General features: G+C 46.8%; 1 protein-coding gene across 7 annotated transcripts in view; it reads right to left on the reverse strand.

Annotated features, from left to right (window-relative positions):
* EPHB1 (EPH receptor B1) overlaps positions 1 to 17644 on the reverse strand; it is a 401305-nt gene that overhangs the window by 303478 nt on the left and 80183 nt on the right. For all 7 annotated transcript variants that reach the window (XM_084639911.1, XM_084639912.1, XM_084639913.1 and 4 more), the window contains exon 3: positions 193 to 874. In XM_084639911.1, coding sequence (XP_084496037.1) covers positions 193 to 874 — 682 coding nt within the window. The remainder of the gene's footprint in view (positions 1 to 192; positions 875 to 17644) is intronic.

Genomic DNA, 17644 nt, shown 5'->3' on the forward strand with positions numbered 1-17644 from the left:
GGGAGGGGGAAGATAGGGGGCGGTGGCCAGGCTGTTTCACAATGCTCAGATCCCCTGACAATCCCTGAGGGCAGCACAGAAGCCCCTCAATGGTAGAATGGGCGCTGGCCAACCTCAGCTGGATTTGGAGCATCCTCTTTGTTAGCAAAGCAAAGCATCATGAAACAATACCCAAGCTGAGCGGAGTCTTACCTTTGCAGGCCACGTTGTTCTCAGCCTCGTAGCCAGCCTTGCAAGTGCAGCGGCCAATGGGAACCATCCACTCTCCATCACCATTGCAGTACAGCTTAATGGGTACGTCCACCTCCTCAGCATTGGGAATGCAGGTGCCACGTGCAATCACCAGAGATGTGCTCTCCGCCCCAGTCATGGTCTCTGGGAAGATGGCAAAGTTCTGCACCACACTCGGGCACTTCTTGAAGAAGACCCTGACTGAGAGCAGTGACATGCAAGCCCCATAGTCCTGGAAGGCAAGGTAAAAGCCATTGCGGGTGAGGGGTCCGAAGCTCCTCACCTCAGTGTTCACCTTCATCAACCGGCCCCCAAAGTCCACCTGGGAGAAGCTCTCATCAGCAGCAATTGTGTCCACTTTGAGGTAGGGTGCCTCCGTCCAGAAGGCCGACTTCTTGGTGGCAATGATAGAGTCCGTCTCATAGTAGTACAGATTGAAGGTTTCCTTACAAGAACCAGGGACATTGGGGAGGCTGCTGCAGTCCCGCACGGTGAAGCGCATCTCGGTGTAGATGCGGTGGGCGCCCCGTCTGTTTATGAACGTGGTGAGGAGCCAGTTGTTCTGATTGGGTTCAAAGACGTTGCACACCTGGTAAGTGCGGATGGTGTTCAGGTTCTCATCATAGCCGCTCACTTCTTCCCACTGGACAGAATTAACACAGGAGAGGAAACAGGCAATGAGAAGGATGCAGCAAAACTGGCATAGAGATGACACTTTAACCTATTGGCCCATTAATCACTGCTGCATGCAGGGAGTTAGTGACTTAGAGGGTCAGTGTATTTGGCTTTCGCCTCTGGAAATGTGAGAGAAAATCATGATAAGGCTCAGGATTTATGAAATCAGCAAACACAACACAAAACCACCAGTCCAAAAGCAGAGGAAGAGAAACTGTCCCAGCTACACACACGCACGCACACTTGGGTACAGTAACTTTTAATCAGTAGATCTCAAAGCATTTTACAAAGGGGGAGGTCAGTCTCATTATTCCCATTTTATAGATGGGGAAACTGAGGCACACAGAGGCGATGGTGACCTTGGAAATGTCACCCAGCAGGTCAATGGCAGAGATGGGAATAGCACGCAAGTTGCCTGAATCCCAAGCCAATGCTCTAACCACTGACTCTCACTGTCTCCTATTCATTTCTTGTCCCCATTCTCATCCCTATGCCTCTTCCCAATGCTGCATCCTCTCATGACTTTGAGACATTGTCACAATGACTGGCAAAGCTTACGAGCTATTTTAGCCATGGAAGGGCAGAGCTACGTGGACGAAGCTTCCAGAAATCTTGCTCTCACTATGTCTCTAAGCCAGAGGTTTTCAGACTGAGGACAACTTGATGGTGTCTGCAGAGAGCTGGTTGGTTGCACGGTGCTGCTCTCTTCCTTGTTTCCAGCTGCTAAATTGCATGAAGACATAGCCAAAGACAATACATAGAATGCCTTTTCCATGTGAGTGATTGCTCTAGTTGCCACAGGGATATTACATGAGCATAAATGGGAGGAAAGATGACCCATATACACTCATGAGTGGAAGGGAAAGTGGTACATAAGAATATTTCTCTATTAAAATGTAGTCAGCATGTGGCTCTGAAAAAGTGTGAGACATGCTCTAGGCAGTGCTATCAGATTCTCACTTTCATGAGTAACAAAATCAGCAAAACGAAGACTGAGAATGCAGACTTGCAATTGGATTCATGAAACAGCATCAGTGTAAAACTGGATATGATTTCATCTAAGAGGCAGTAGCTAACTGTAAATAGTTGTGATGACATGAGAGTCCTACAGACAGATTTATAACCATATAATCCATTTATCTTAACTAGTCTGTGTTTACAGTCTCTTTGTTAGTAACAGCGTTATTCATGCAGCAGTCTTTATGTGCTACGGTGGATGAGATGCATAATTCCTAGGAATGCCAGTGTCATATGTCTATGTATGGCAAAATTCTTGTGTGTACAATGTAAAATGCTTGGGGGTCCTTATATGTGCTGATGTTAACATACTGACAGGGAAGCAGGAGGTTATAAAACAATATGTTGCCTCTACGCAACATCAGAATGTTATCACAGATTTTGTTCCCTTGTGCTTCCATTTAAACAGTTCGATAAATATTTTCTTCCATATTTCCACTAATAAACTGTAGTCGTGGTGTACGATCCGGAGTACCAGTGTATTCGTACAAGATCTTGTAAGAATACACACATCCACTGGGCACTTTGGACAATTTTACCCCAGTTCAAACTGTGCTCAAGTTTATGAGAGCTAACAGGATCACAGCTGAAGGTGGTCTGGCCGCATTTTGACTAACTGTTGTTAACCAAACAAGCAACAGATGGTGGCAAACAACCCCACCTGATTGTGTCTTCTCTCTCGGCATCCTATTCCCGAATATGCCATGAAAGCTGTACAAAGATATTACTTCTCTGCATTCAACAAGATGTCATTTTGACAGAACCCAGTGTTCTCTCGTTATCATTACAGGACACAGTTGAAGGGTACTTGACGTCATTCTGGCTTACTGGTTCAGTAGGTTTATCATTCCATTTTTGGGCTTTGCATCATGGACCAGAATCCAATTAATTTCAGACGATTGTCTGTCTATCTTTTAGCAGTTACCTGGCCATGAAGCGCATCAGCTCCAGGAGTTTTTCTGACCTATGCAAACTCCCTGAGAAACATCCAGTCCTTCCAGTTTGTCATCAACTACACGCTTGTACATCACTGCCTGCTTGGTTTGCCTGCTAGTCACAGGCCTGTACCAACAGCCTTTCATTCTAGATGCCAAGCTCTGGTTCTAACTCCATTTCCATAAACGACTCCCTACCACACCACTTCCCAGCTTGCTTGGATCTTGAGCAGTGCTGCAAAATTCAGATGTGGATTGTGAACCCCCCAAAGGTCATGAATTTCACTAGCCCCAAGGATATTGACTGCAAACGCAGCTGCAATGGAGAACAGGCTAAATACGCCCACTGCCAGCAATGAGCACTCAGACACACTGCAGAGGCAGGAGCCCATAAGCAAATCCCAAGAGCAGCCTAGTACAGGAGGATCTGGGCAACTGCAGCTGGGACACACCTCACTGTAACTCTCTCAGGAGCCCTTCCTATTCCAGCATTCCCTCTGCTAGTGAGCTGTCTGTGTGAGGCTGCTGGTCTAGTGGGGTGAGGCAGAGAAAATGGGGTGGGTTAGCTCAGCTTAAAACTAGCCAAAAGGCAAGATACCGGACTGGGATTCGATTGTAGGGAAAATTTCAAATCAACTGGTGGGCAGATCTAGTCGGGAGGGATATGCAAGGTCTGCAGATGGATTCTGCAAGGTGGGGGGAAGGGTGCAGAGCAGGTAGGTGTGGGGGAGAGGACTGAAGTAAGGTTAATGGGCAGGGGTTAATTCAAAAGAGAAGATGAGTTCCCTTCACACATTCCTTGGCCTTGATATTAAACAAGCTTCCCACCCCTTGCACAGTCATATGGGCCGGTCACAACTACTGGGCTCTGGGAAGGGTGACTGCTAAGGAGCTGGATGCTGCATGGGGGCAGGGTGGACATGACCCTGTCTCCTCCCACCCCTCCAAGTAGCAACTGCAGCAGAGATTCTGAGGCGCATTCTCTCAGGTGCTCTTGCTAGTTTGGGTCATTTCCACACTACCCCTATCCAGAGCCATGGCTTAAATGCCCTTTGATTGCAAGCTCTTCGGAGCAGCAGGACCCTCTCTCAGCATGACTGGAAAGGTCTCAGCACATGTTCTGAGCATTGCAGCAATACTAAAGATGAGGATGAGAAAACCAGTGGAAAGGGAAAGAGGCAAGGGGGGGAGGGATAGCTCAGTGGTTTGAGCATTGGCCTGCTAAACCCAGGGTTGTGAGTTCAATCCTTGAGGGGGCCATTTAGGGATCTGAGCCAAAAATTGGGGATTGGTCCTGCTTTCAGGGGGTTGGACTAGATGACCTCCTGAGGTCCCTTCCAACTCTGATATTCTATGATTCTAAGTGGTGAATCAGGGAACGGAGCCTGGGTAGCAGAGCCAGGCATGTGAGGGAATATGAGTCTGCAGAGCACCAGGGTGCACTGGGGAAGGGGTGGTCTCTGCAAATCCATGTGCAGGAAAGAACTTGCTTCTTGCATGCAGTCACACATGCTGGGGAATTGGCTTCTCCAATAGAACCCCACACATGAGGTCCAGGCCTTTGCTGGATCCCACTGACATGAATGGTGTCCTGTTCACACTGCTGTCTGGGCTTTGCAGAAGCGAAGGAGGGAGCAGGTAGCTGCGACATAGGCCACACGATTGAGAAACTCTATCTGGAAGAGGCTCCAGCAGTTCATGGAGCCCACCCTTCCCCTCTGTTCTGCCAGGCCTGTGAGTAGGCACCGAGCAGCACCAGCTCCTGCCGGGGGAGTAGCCCTGTGGCCTTTGTAACAGCTGTGTCTTTTGTTGCCACTATAACAGCCACAAATTCATTGTTTCAACAAGATCCCTTTAAATAATTCACAGGACGCTGGGGATTAAGTCAGTACTCTTCCCTGTCTCTGCTGAGCTTTAAAACCCTTCCAGCTGGGAGACCTAAAGAGAGTATAATGGACTGTTCCACCTCCTGCTCCCCTCCCCATTCCAGGAGCCAACTCAACAACAACAACAGCACACAGCAAAGAAAAACTGGGGAAAGAGCTTTGCAGGTAACCATAGCAGCAGGAGCCGTGCTATTCAGCTGTCATTATTCCGATGGCTCACATATGTGATTATCCGAAGCTGTCAGCTGAATGCAGTCTGTCATTCTTGCCCTGACTGGATCGTGTAGAAACAAGTCAAGGGAGTGGCTAGCGGCTGTTTCTGTGCACTGGAGGCGCTCTTCACCGCACCTTGGTGCCAACACAGGCCAACAAGCTTATTCTAGAGGGATCACTTCCCCTCTGGGGATTTCCCACTCTGAAAATCCCTCCACTCTTCCTGCTGCAGGCACCATAACCTGTGCTACCAGGGACTCAAGGGGAGTTTTGCAAATTTGGCCCTTATATTTTAGTGGGGATACATACATGCCTCATGAACTGAAACATCCCGGCAGCTCCTGCCATTAGAAATAAATTCACCTTCTGGTGTAAAACACAGGTATGGTACTTGTGCCATGTTATCATGTGGTAATCCTGCAAATAACTTGTGCCCATGCATAAAACATCTGAAGAACAGCTAGAGTACAGCAGATCTATATTGTACACACAGTATATCTACACTGGTCTATCTACCTACAGAAAAATCCTGCTCCATTCAGCTACCTCTTAAACACAATGGGCCAGACCCTAAGCTGGTATAAATCAAAGTAGCCCAAGGCAACAGACTTCAACTTACATCAGCTGAGGATCCATCCTAAAAATGGTAATTATAGATACATTATATGGCTGCTTTGCATAGTAATACCTACACTGTGGTTTTAAGCCTGTGACAACCTGGTTCCTTATACAACCTGTGTAAAGCCAGTCTTAAGGGCATGGCCAGGAATGAAGATCTGTAGCTGATCGAGTTCATGTGTGCGGCTCTGGTAGTGAGAGCGAGTGGAGTTCTAGGGAAGAGCCGTCGCCAGGCCAGCCGCAGAGAACACCAATATGATGCAGGGAGAGTAACTCACTTGGTCAGCATAGAAAGGAGGCACAAACAATCCCTGGAGACGTGAAGGAGGAAGAGATGGCAAGAGCTTTTTGGAAGCAGCAGCGAGAGCTTGGGAGGATGAAGAAGGAGCAGGGAAGAGGGGGTTGGGGAGAGCAATGGGCGTTCACATCTTAATCTTAGCCATTAGAGATGGAAAGAAACATACTAAGTCATCCAGTGAATGCACATCGGCTCCCCGCAGTATCATGGGGAGGAAGTGGTGTGGAGGATGGGACTGAAGAGAACTTTTGGGAGAGGAGTTGAGAGCTGGCCAAGCAAATGTGTACATTTTACACACAGCAATGAATACCTAGCAAAGCTCATTCCTCCAGACATATCAGGCCCTCAGGTGGTGCTGTGCATTTTGACAAATTTCTATTAAGCCTGCATAGCATTATACAAAGTCATTGCCATCTGTATGTTGACCTGTTAGCTATAACGCAGTGTGCACATTTAATTGTGAGTCTGGACCACAATCGCCATTTTGCTTTTGCTCTTATTACAATGGATTGTTGGCTCATTTGTGCAACAGAAAAAAAAGCTCAAGTGAAAAACAAAGAAACCAAAACGGATTCAAGTGAAGCACCACCACCGGATGTATAAGTTTATGTATTTGTGTAGCAGGGTGTACACTACTACAGACTCAAAGAAGGGGGGCACAATGAAATAAGTTTGAGAACCACTGGTCTAGCTATCTGTTCTGTGTACTCTTTGTCAATTCTCTCTTCTCTATAGCCCCTGTCTGTGTATTGTATCTGTAAGTCTAGCCATATGTTTGTCTCTCTATATATGTCATTTTTACCTATCCACTTGTTTACCTATCCACCAGTCTTTTGTCTGCATACAAGTATCTGTTTACCATCCACTTAGGAGATATATAGACAGATAACTATCAATCCATCTGAGGGATTTCAGTAACAAACTCTGTTTCATGTCAGTAACTTCTTTCCAGTGTTGAGTTGTGCAGGGAAGTTTTGTACAGAGAAGGCGAAGCAGGAACTTCTATTAACCCTGTCGCAAAACACAAAGAGAAGGGATAGTCCATGGAACCAAAAAGGTGGCAAATTAAAAAGGATACAAGGAAATATCACACAATGTACAGTTTGCCTCTGCAATTCACTGCCACAAAGATAGCAGAGAGGCCAGGAGCTTAGCAGGATCCAAAAAGAAGTTTGAACGCTCAGATGGCTAAAAACAACATCCAGAGCTAAAACAAGGATTAAAAACAAATCCAAGAGTTTTAGGAGTGCGGCAAATTGCCGGCACTACTTTGATGGGTCTTGTGCTTTCTCTTCTTGGGGGGGGGGGGTTCAGGGCACCGTTTCTTGCCCCTGAACTGGGGTATTAACAGCTCCACTAGTGTCCTAGAGGAGGGGAGTGGAGACGGAGGGACCCAGGCCTGCCCTCTACTCCGGGTCACGGCCCAGGGGCCCTAGGGATAGCGGTAAACCGCTTGAACTAGCACTTCCTTCCCCTGGGCTACTTTCCTCACTACTTTTCCTTACTTTCACCAATCCACTCTGCTTCAACTCCTCCAAACTGCTCTCTACTCCAACACCAATCCACTCAGCTTCAACTCCTTGTCTTGTCTGATTGAAGCGGGGGGGGGGGGGGGGGGAAATCAGGTGACTGGCTTCAGGTGCTCTAATTGGCTTCATGTGCTTTAATTGGCTTCAGGTACTTTAATCTATAGCAAACTTGCTTCCCTCTACAGGGAATAAGGCTCCCTTAGAACACTCTGCTGCTGCCCTCTGGCCATGCTGTATCACAGAAGGGACATCAGGCCCCATGCTCTGAGGTATATGCCAGCCCCTCACAGATCGTGTTAGAAGGAACTTTCCCTGAAGGCAGGTTATTCCCTAACTGTCCTTTGCAGGGTTCTTTCACCTTCCTCTGAAGCAGTTGGTGCTGATCACTGTTGGAGACAGGACACTGGATGACATGTAGTGGGGCTGGAACAATTTTTACAGTGTGTGGGGGGGGGGGGAGTTGAGAGCCACTGAACCAAACTGTAAATCCCATATACGATGGAAACCACTTCAAGCCAAGGGCTGCAGCAACTACGATTTCATGGATATGGGATCTGATCCAGTCTGGCTGCTCCTATGTTCCTGCATCATTTGCCACCCCCACACTCTCTATGTTCTTCACAAGCTTTGTTCTGTCTTTTCCAAATACAGAAAGGGCTCAACTGTGTGTGACGTGGCTTTGTTAAAGGTGCCAGGTGATGCCCCACAAGCCTGAAACCCAGAGGTTTAAAGCACACCCCCACACTCTCCACTGAGCTTAAAGGTCCAAGGATCCAAGGGAATCATTTTTAAAGGATAACCAGATACCCAAGCTCTGTGTGTCCCACTGGGCTGATGCTGTGAGAAACACATCAACAATGCCTCTTCTAGCCACACCAACTCATGCTCCTTGCCTCTCCTCTTGATTCTCAGCTGGATAGGATAAACAGGAGCTGCTTTTGTCCCAACTGATCCTTAGCATAGCTGAGAGATAGGGCAGCTTGAATTGGCATTTTCTGTTGAACTTCTTTTTAGATGGAATATTGGGTTCTGACTAATACATGTCTTTTTCAATTGAACATGAACATTTTCAATTTTTCCATTTGCAAACCAAAAATCTGAAAACCAAATGTGAGTGGTTGGCCAGAATATCTCTCTTTTCTACAGGTTTTAGACATACAATTTAGATTTTCATCCAAAAAGTTTGTTTTCCATTACCTAACATTGAAAATTTTCAGCTTTGTAGTTTTGGGAGTTTTAATGAAAACAAACAAAAAAAAATATTCAATTTTTGTCAAGATTTTCTGGCGAAAACCAAACCATTTTCCAACCAATTTTATTGAAGTCATGGGCAAAACTCTCATTGACTTCAAAAAGACAATGATTTCACCCATAGATCTTAGAGGCCAGGCTGTGAGAAAGAGCTGTAGCTGCATGTATGAGTTATGAGGTCATAAGTCAATACAGTTTACAATATTCTGGATAACTCTTATCTGAATACATTTTATTACTGTTGTGCAGACGTCCAGCACCTGGACTGGCCAGGAAATTGCACAAACCTGCTTTAGGCATATTTATTGAGAGCTGTTAAGCTGAACAAAAGACTAAGATTGTGCTGTTACAAGAGGATACTTAAAGAATATTGCTTCAATGTTCAAGTAGGCATGGGAACAGGAGGAGACACTGCTTAGCACAGACTAGCATCCAAACTGGGTTGACCATTTCACCCCTCTGGTCTGGTTTTAATATACAGATGTTACCTCTCTCTATGACAGTGAGAGCTTTATTGGAATACTGGGGCCAGTTTTGGTGTGCACACTTCAAAAAGAATGATGAAAAATTCAAAGGGCTTCAGCAAGGCGCTACACGAATAATTGAAGGCCTGAAAAAATACCTTACCATGTGAGACTAAAGACGCTTGCTCTAGTTATTTTGTCAAAGAAAAGGTTAAAATAGTAACTTGAGCGCTATCTACAAGTACCTCATAGTAAAGGGCTCTTTGATCTAGGATAGGGAGGCATAACACGAGCCGACACTTCGATGTTGAAGCTAGATAAATTCAGACTAGAAATAAGGCACAATTGTTTAATAGGGAAGGTAGTTAACCATTAGAACAATTTACCTCTTGAGGTGGTTGGTTCTCCACCACTGGGAGTCGAAGTAGCATAGGATCTCTTTCTAAAAGACAGGCTCTAGCTCAAGCAGAAACTATGGGCTCAAAGCAAAAATTATTGGGTGAGGTTCTGTGGCCTGTTTTATGCTTGAGGTCAGATTAGATCATCATAAGGGGCCCTTATGGCCTTAGAATTTGAGAAATTCTGAACTTGAATCTCCTACGGAACTGGCTGCCTCTAGCCCAAGAAAAAGGATTTGTTCCGCCATGCTGCATTTCATAATGCACATTTTGCACCTGCCTCCTGAGGGCTTCCACCGTGCCTGCTTATGTGGGGCGATTACCAGCACCTTTCATTTGCTGTTCCTGTCAGCATTTTGGTAATTTGTCAATACCAGCTATGGGGCTGGATTTTCACAAGGACTCAGCTCCTGAACAGGCATTGGAACAAGGGCACGATGCTTACAAGAGCCCACACTGAGCTCCTCTCACAAAAATCAAAGTTGGGGCCCTTGTTTTCGTGCCTCAGGAGCTGAGCAGTTTTGAAAGTCTGGGCCTGGGCACTGAGAGCCTCAGAAAAAATTAATTCTGACCCAGGGAGGGCAAAATAAGAAGCAGGTAGTGATCAGGATACAAGATCACAGGTTAGAGGATTGTGAAATGCTAGTGCGGACAACTGTGGCAGGAGGAAGGCTGCAGGAACCCGAATGGTAACCACACTTATGTACAACCCCTGCTTACTGAAGTAGTCTTAGCAACCGGCCGTAAAACTCAACTAGATTCAGTTGGGATTGAAAACTTCCACCAAGATAAAACATAACCATCTGAAGTATATTGGATTTTTCACTATTGCAATGATCTGTCCTTACATATTTTCACTGCTTTAATGAAGCCATCCATCTCACCATCCATCCACTGACCTACGTCTGTACCACCTCTGTTGTACTACCTCTATACCATAACCCTCTAGCTATCCATCTGTTATACCCATCTATTAAACTGAAGCCAGTCTTCCTAACTGATTCACTCCCCCTTGCCCCCCCCCCCCGCCTACCTTTCTGTCCCTGTCTTTGTCTATCACTTTCTCTGTCAGGGGAATGTGAGTCAGGTTATTTTATGCTTCCATTCCTCAAAGACTCGTATTGTATAAGAAAGATGTTTTAAGTGCCTCAGGGTGTTTTGTTCCTCATTACTTCATAAAAGTGACATTAATAGCCAGGGAAGAGCACTGCTGAGTGCAATTATGGATGATGTTCCAGGTATGAAAGCTGTTTTGAGCCTGCTAATGTTTCCTAATTACAAGCCTTTCGGTAGAGAGTGAAAGAGAGGATGGAGAACAGTGACTGAACTGAGTGGTTTACCTGGAAGGAGGAAAAGGGGGGAAGGGAGTTCAGAGACTTGTCTATATGTGGAAAACCTTTCCTTTTCTGAAGCCTGGGGGCCAGCTCGAGGACAAGATCTATCTGAAGGAGTACGTCTGTGTGGCTGAGATACAATTCTGCGTATCAAGTCAAATGCAAGCAGCCAACTGTGCCATAGACTGAGTCCTCTTTCCATGGGCATCGAAGTGGAAGCCAGGCAGGAAGAAACCACTGCATGGCAATCACAGGAAACAGAACAGAATTTGCTTAATGTAGCACCTGTTTGAGTGGCAGGGCCAGCAACTCCGATATAAAGTTCCAAAGGCTATTATTAAGAAGTGCTAACAGTTTGCTTGGCCCTTCACACAGGTATTATGGAGGCCTGTGGCCTAATTCTCTGTTACTGGCTTAGTGCTAGTGTAACTCCATTGAATCCTGACTTACACTGGTGTAAGTAGATCAGGTCCACTGTCCTTGCCCCAAAGAAATACGCTTAGTTGAGAGACAGCATAATAGACATTAGGCGATCAGCAATAGCTTGCCCGTGTTGGTTAGAACACTAGGGTTATATTTCCAATTCTTTCCATCAAGTGCCATAGAAACCCCTCTCTGGGCAGCAGGAACCAGATTTTATTTCTCCTCTGGATAAATTTATTTCTCCTCTAGGTAAATGCTACAGAAAAACAACCAGTTGACAGGAAGATATTTGCTCAATGGCTGCTAAGGACACTGCAGAAAACAGGCAGGACGGAAAATTATCTGACAGAGGCTGGTATCAATCAATGCTGCTTTCACCAGTGCTGGTAAGAGAGGCCATTAAAACTAGAAGGATCTTTAGAAGAGAAGTAATCCACTGGGGTAGGGGACACATATGTGTCTCCATTGCCTTAAGTGGGGGGAAGGAAAGAAAACATCCCTCTCCACAATGATCCCACTGTCTACCATGTTTTTGGACTCTGGAGCTGTGGTGGCATGCTGCTCTTACAATATGCTATGCTGGAAGGATCTCTGATGAGGAGCAGAGGACTCATTCTTTGCCATGGACCTGGACCTGTAAACATATGATGTTGCCTATAAAGTTGTAGAGGAGACATGCAGGCCTGTAGGCCTTGTTTTTTTTCCATAGGCTGCTGTTAGAATGGAGGTATAATACATTCTCTCTCTCCCTCACACCTACATACCCTCATCCACCCCGTCTGGGTGAGCCCTTATATTTTGTCAAGAAAGAATGCTCAGGTGCCTAATAAAAATGAATCTACTAGACAGTCAGGCAGCTGAGCGATCACAGGCTCAGATAGACAGATCAAGGCTGAGGGATAAACTATACATGACCCACAATTAGCCACTGATGAAGTATGAGCTCGGGTAAAAGGACCCTTAACTCTCATGGTGAAATCTTGTAACGATGTCTTCAGCTACTTTACATCATATCTGGCTTTTGTAACATAAGGTAGAACAAGTAGGTCAACGTTTTACAAACTGGGCTCTGGTTTTATGTGGCTCTATTTTTAAGTTTCCCCCCACATACAATTTTCAGAGCTGTTGAATGCCCAGCGCTCCACATTAAGTCACAACCTCTGACACCTAGTTGCCAAAAATGATGAGTCACTACTGACAAGATGCTTCCATACCAGTAACAGCAGCAGTGGCTGCTTTAGCATCCTTTCTTAGGGCTGAGTCAACAATATCGGTGCGTAGCATTTTTTTAGGAAAATGTTATCTTTTATGCATCTGCTACAAGAGAGAACAAGGCAACATCTTCCATGGGTATCACTACACAGTCCACCTTGCTCCTGGACAGGGTAGGAGCTCTGAGCTGGTTTGCTGAGGCTTGTGGGGCTGCTGGATGGACTCACTCAGCTCTGATGATGTCCTCTGTTGCTGGGAGCAGGGGTACACATTTGCTAGACCTAACAGACATACTTCAGCTTTCAGTGCCCAGCCCACTTAATTCCTGGTGCTTCTCCTTTCTGGGGCGATCACGTGGTCAGGAAGGTCTAGTAATGGTACCACCCTCCTATTCTCTCAGGTGTGTTCAGGAGAAAGAACTTTTCCCATATTTTCTCCTGTAAGACTTTGGGCATGGAATCAGACAGTTGCCCATCATCCCAGCAACAGGGCAGTAGTTCTGCGTTTTTCTCCTCATTTTCACTTTTGACTTCCTGGGAACCCTTGGGCTAGAAGAAAGCGAGGAAATACCCTCTCTCTTTTATTTAAAGCTCTCTCCTCACTACCAGGGCCTGCTCTACTAACTGGACCTACAAGTTTACCTTAACTGTGAGTTCAACTGTAAAAAGTGAGTGAAGGTTTAAAAAGATGTCAAAATAACCTATAAAAATGATGAGAAAAAGGTGCACATGGGAGACAACGAGACTGAATTAGACCCAACAAAAACCCTGCTGATAATTCAAGGACTATCTTAAGATCATGTCTGGTAAACTTGAGCGTGGGACTGGATATCTATGGACAAAAAGTGAACAAAATAAGAAGGGAATGGGCTAGTCTGGCTGTTGCTCCCTTTTGGTGTTCTTAAAGAGAGAAGACTGGGGCAGGGGAGAGAAATTAGCAGAAGCAGCTGTCAGTCAACAACTGCTGGCTGGGTTGATGAATGGATGAAGAGGCTATTGCTACACTGGCTGACTAAATGATGAGAGAACAGCTCCACCATTATGGCAGCTGCCATCCCAACCATCTGCTGGGAGTACTGTGACCTCTGCGATGTGGGTTGTCCTGACCAGACTGGGCCAGAGAGGGACCCAAATCACACTGCCATCTTCACCAGCTCAATCCCAATCACTAGCTGGGATGTGAGATTGACACTCCCTTTACCCCATGTGACCTTTTCTTTTCCACCTGACTACTTCCTCTCCCCCCACCCCACCCCTGCTTTTCCTTCTGTCTAAGAGGAATCTGGCTTAGCCAAACAAAACTGTCTTTTGTGTGACACTGATGGAAGTCTGTTACCTGAGAGCCAACTAAAAGCAATTCCCTAAGCAGCCCAACGTGGGTACAAGCCTGCCAGGTCTTGGGGGAGAGGGGGTGCTGATAAGGCCACATCCTGTGTTTTTCCAGTACTGAATTTTCAAGTAAGAGGTAACACCAGAGACAGAAGCTGGATTGTCTCCCTTTGCTGGTCTTTTTCCCTCTCTTGTGCATGTTTGTCTTCTAGGGAACAGGATTGGACTTAACAAAAATAAGCAACAATTCCCGCCCATTTCAATGCACTTATTCTTTTCCCCCAGATGGACAGTTATTACTTTCTAAGAGACTGCTAAATAAAGGGGGGTTTGTTCTAAAAACTCTCCACCCCAAGGGAAAGGGAACAAGGGATGCTGTTTAAGTGACAGTCTTACTTCATACTTTACATTTCAACTGTTTTTTCTTCCTTACTGTATCTTATCTTTCATACAAGGTTAAAAAGGAGTTTAATGGTCTCTCCACCATGGTATAATGTAAGCTGAGGTCTCTGTCTACTAAACCCCATTTAAAACGTTTTGATGTTGACGGTGACAGGGTATGTGAACACTTTTGGCTCTTTGGGTCCAGGTATTCCATCTAAATTAATACAACAAACCTTAGCCCTGGAAGACTGAGACACTCGGTTCTGAGGTATCTGACAAGGAAACCTGGGAGTCAAAGAAAGAAACAACAATTCTGTTTCCTTCCCACCGAAGAGAAGCTGTCAAGTTTAGTTGCTCCTTGTGGTTTGTTCTCCTGCGGTTTGTCCTTTCTGCGGTTAAGGACTTCTGGAACAGTTACTGCTTTGGTCTTCTAGTCAGAGCTGCTGGTCCCTCACCACTACTTTCAGCAGAGTCAGATTTCTCTTTCACCGGGTGTGAGCTTGCAGGGAATCCCACACCTCCTTTGCCTCTGATGAAGAGTGCAAGGCCCCAGGGATACACTGCATGTAATGGATCTGGGTAAAACCCACACATAAGAGGTGATGTTTTAGGGCATGTCTATGCTGCATGCTCACTTATGGCAGCACGTAGAGTACCTACAATGCATGCATCTCCCAGCCCAAGTATTAATAGCAGTATAGACTGTGAGGCACTGCTTAGGTGAGTAAAGAAACTCCAGAACCACATGGTATATACCCTCCATGGCTCTCTACATGCCCAAGCAGTGCATCCCCTATCTACACAGCTAGTTTTAGAAGTGTAGTGTCCCCTGGTGTAGTGAGGCTGAATGGCCTCCCTCCAACCAGGGCCTTCCTTTACACTCCCCTTTACACAAGGGACCATTACACTCCCCTTGGAGGGTGGAGCCTAGATCACCCCGCCCCCCCTTGCCAGAAGTGCTGGGGTGTGGCTGAAAGTATAAAAGGCAGGCCCTGCAGCACAGTTGGGGACAAGTCTGCGGAGGAGAAGGATGTTCTGCCCGTTCTGCAGTGGCCCACAAGGGAACCTACCCCTGGCTGTTCCTGATCCCCAGACGCCGACGAGGACTGGTCCGGAGTGCATGCCATCGTGTACCCCGAGGAGCCGGAAGAGGCTGGGAGGCCACAGGTACCAACCCCTGGGGAGGCAGGAAGTGGCCCAGGGGCAGCCACAGAGCAGCCGGCTGCAGAGCTCATCGTGGCTCAGTTGGAGTGTTGCAGCTGGATCCCTGCCAACACAGGAGCAGCCAGTCCTGCCCCTGCCAGGGCCCTGGGTTGGGCGTGGTAGAGTAGGGTGGGCCCGTGTCCCCCTGCCACCCCACCCCGGGGTGGCTGACTCCCTACACTGTGCAGGGAAGCTCTAGCCTTAAAGAAGGAGCCTCCCTTACCAGCTAACTTATAGACTGTTTGTTTGTTGGCTGCCTGAGCCCTGCCCAGGGTAAAGCCAGCCCTGGACTGCTTTGCTTGCTGGCAGCCTGAGCCTCCTCAAGCCCAGGCCCCAGCTTACCTATAGACTGTTTGTTTGCTGGCTGCCTGAGCCCCACCCAGGCTAAAGCCAGCCCTGATAGACTGTTTTGTTGCTGGCTGCCTGAGCCTGATCAAGCCCAGGCCCCAGCTCAGTTCTAGACTTTTTGTAAAGACTGACAGCTTGAGCTGCCCAAACCCAGGCTAAAGCCGGACTGTGACAATTGAGTGCCCCATCCTATTGTGGGCTCTTGGCTGTCCTACGGACTCTGGTCCTGTCCAGGCCGGACCGGACTGAGTGGCCTCCCTCTGAGCAGGAGAGCGAGGGACCATTACACCTTGCCAGAGCCTTTCACTGCTGGGGGTAGCTACACACTGCAGTGTGGACACAGCCCGCTTTTCACGGTGGCACATAGCTACACATACCCTTGTACTGCAGTACAAACAGGTTCTTGTTTGGGAGGACCTAGACCTACAACCAGAGTCAACAAATTTCTTTCTGAAAAAAAACAACCAGGAGTCCGGTGGCACCTTAAAGACTAACAGATTTATTTGAGCATAAGCTTTTGTGGGTAAAAACCCCACTTCTTCAGATGCATGGAGTGAAAATTATAGATGCAGACATAAATAGACTGACACATGAAGAGAAGGGAGTTACGTCACAAGTGGAGAACCAGTGTTGACAGGGCTACATCAGGATGGATGTAGCCCACCACCCTCCTAGTCCACTCCCAATAATAGATGAGGAGGTGTCAATTCCAGGGGGAGCAGCTTTGCTCCTGATCGAATTGGCTCTGTCCACATTGGTTCTCCACTTGTGAGGTAACTCCCTTCTCTTCATGGGAAGTCACCCATATGAAAATGCAGACTCAGATACAAAGGTCTACATGCTTTACACATACATAAATCATGCCTGACCAACCAGATTGCCTTCATGATGAGATAACTGGCTCTGTGGATATGGGGAAAGTGCTGGTTGTGATATATCTTGACTTTAGCAAAGCTTTTGATACGATCTCCCACAGTATTTCTTGCCAGCAAGTTACAAATGTATGGATTGGATGAATGGACTATAAGGTGGATAGAAAGTTGGTTAGATTGTTGGGCTGAATGGGTAGTGATCAACGGCTCGATGTCTAGTTGGCAGCCGGTATCAAGCGGAGTAACCCAGGGGTCCGTCCTGGGGCTGGTTTTGTTCAACATCTTTATCAATGATCAGGATGATGGGATTAATTGCAGCCTCACCAAGTTCGCAGATGACACTAAACTGGGAGGAGAGGTAGATATGGTGGAGGGTAGGGATAGGGTCCAGAATGGCCAAAAGAAATCTGATGAGGTTCAACAAAGACAAGTGCAGAGCCCTGCACTGAGGAAGGAAGAATCCCACGCACTGCTACAGGGTGGGGACCTACTGGCTAAGTAGCAGTTCTGCAGAAAAGGACCTTGGGATTACAGTGGATGAGAAACTGGATTTGAGTCAGCAGTGTGCCCTCATTACCAAGAAAGTCAATGGCATATTGGGCTGTATTAGTAGGAGCATTGGCAGCAGATCGAGGGAAGTGATTATTCCCTCTATTCAGCACTGGTGAGGACACACCTGGAATATTGTGTTGAGTTTTGGTCCCCCACTACAGAAGGGATGTGGACAAATTGGAGAGTCCAGCGGAGGGCAACGAAAATGATTAGAGGTCTGGGGCACATGACTTACGAGGAGAGGCTGAGGGAACTGGGCTTATTTAGTCTGCAGAAGAGAAGAATGAGCGGGGATTTGATAGCAGCCTTCAACTACCTGAAGGGGGGTTCCAAAGAGGATGGAGCTTGGGTGTTCTCAGTGGTGACAGATGACAGAACAAGGAGCAATGGTCTCAAGTTGCAGTGCGGGAGGTTTAGGTTGGATATTAGCAAACACTATTTCACTAGGAGGGTGGTGAAGCACTGGAATGTGT

This window comes from Lepidochelys olivacea, assembly GCF_965140295.1.
Source record: "Lepidochelys olivacea isolate rLepOli2 genome assembly, chromosome: 9".
Classification (NCBI taxonomy): domain Eukaryota; kingdom Metazoa; phylum Chordata; order Testudines; family Cheloniidae; genus Lepidochelys; species Lepidochelys olivacea.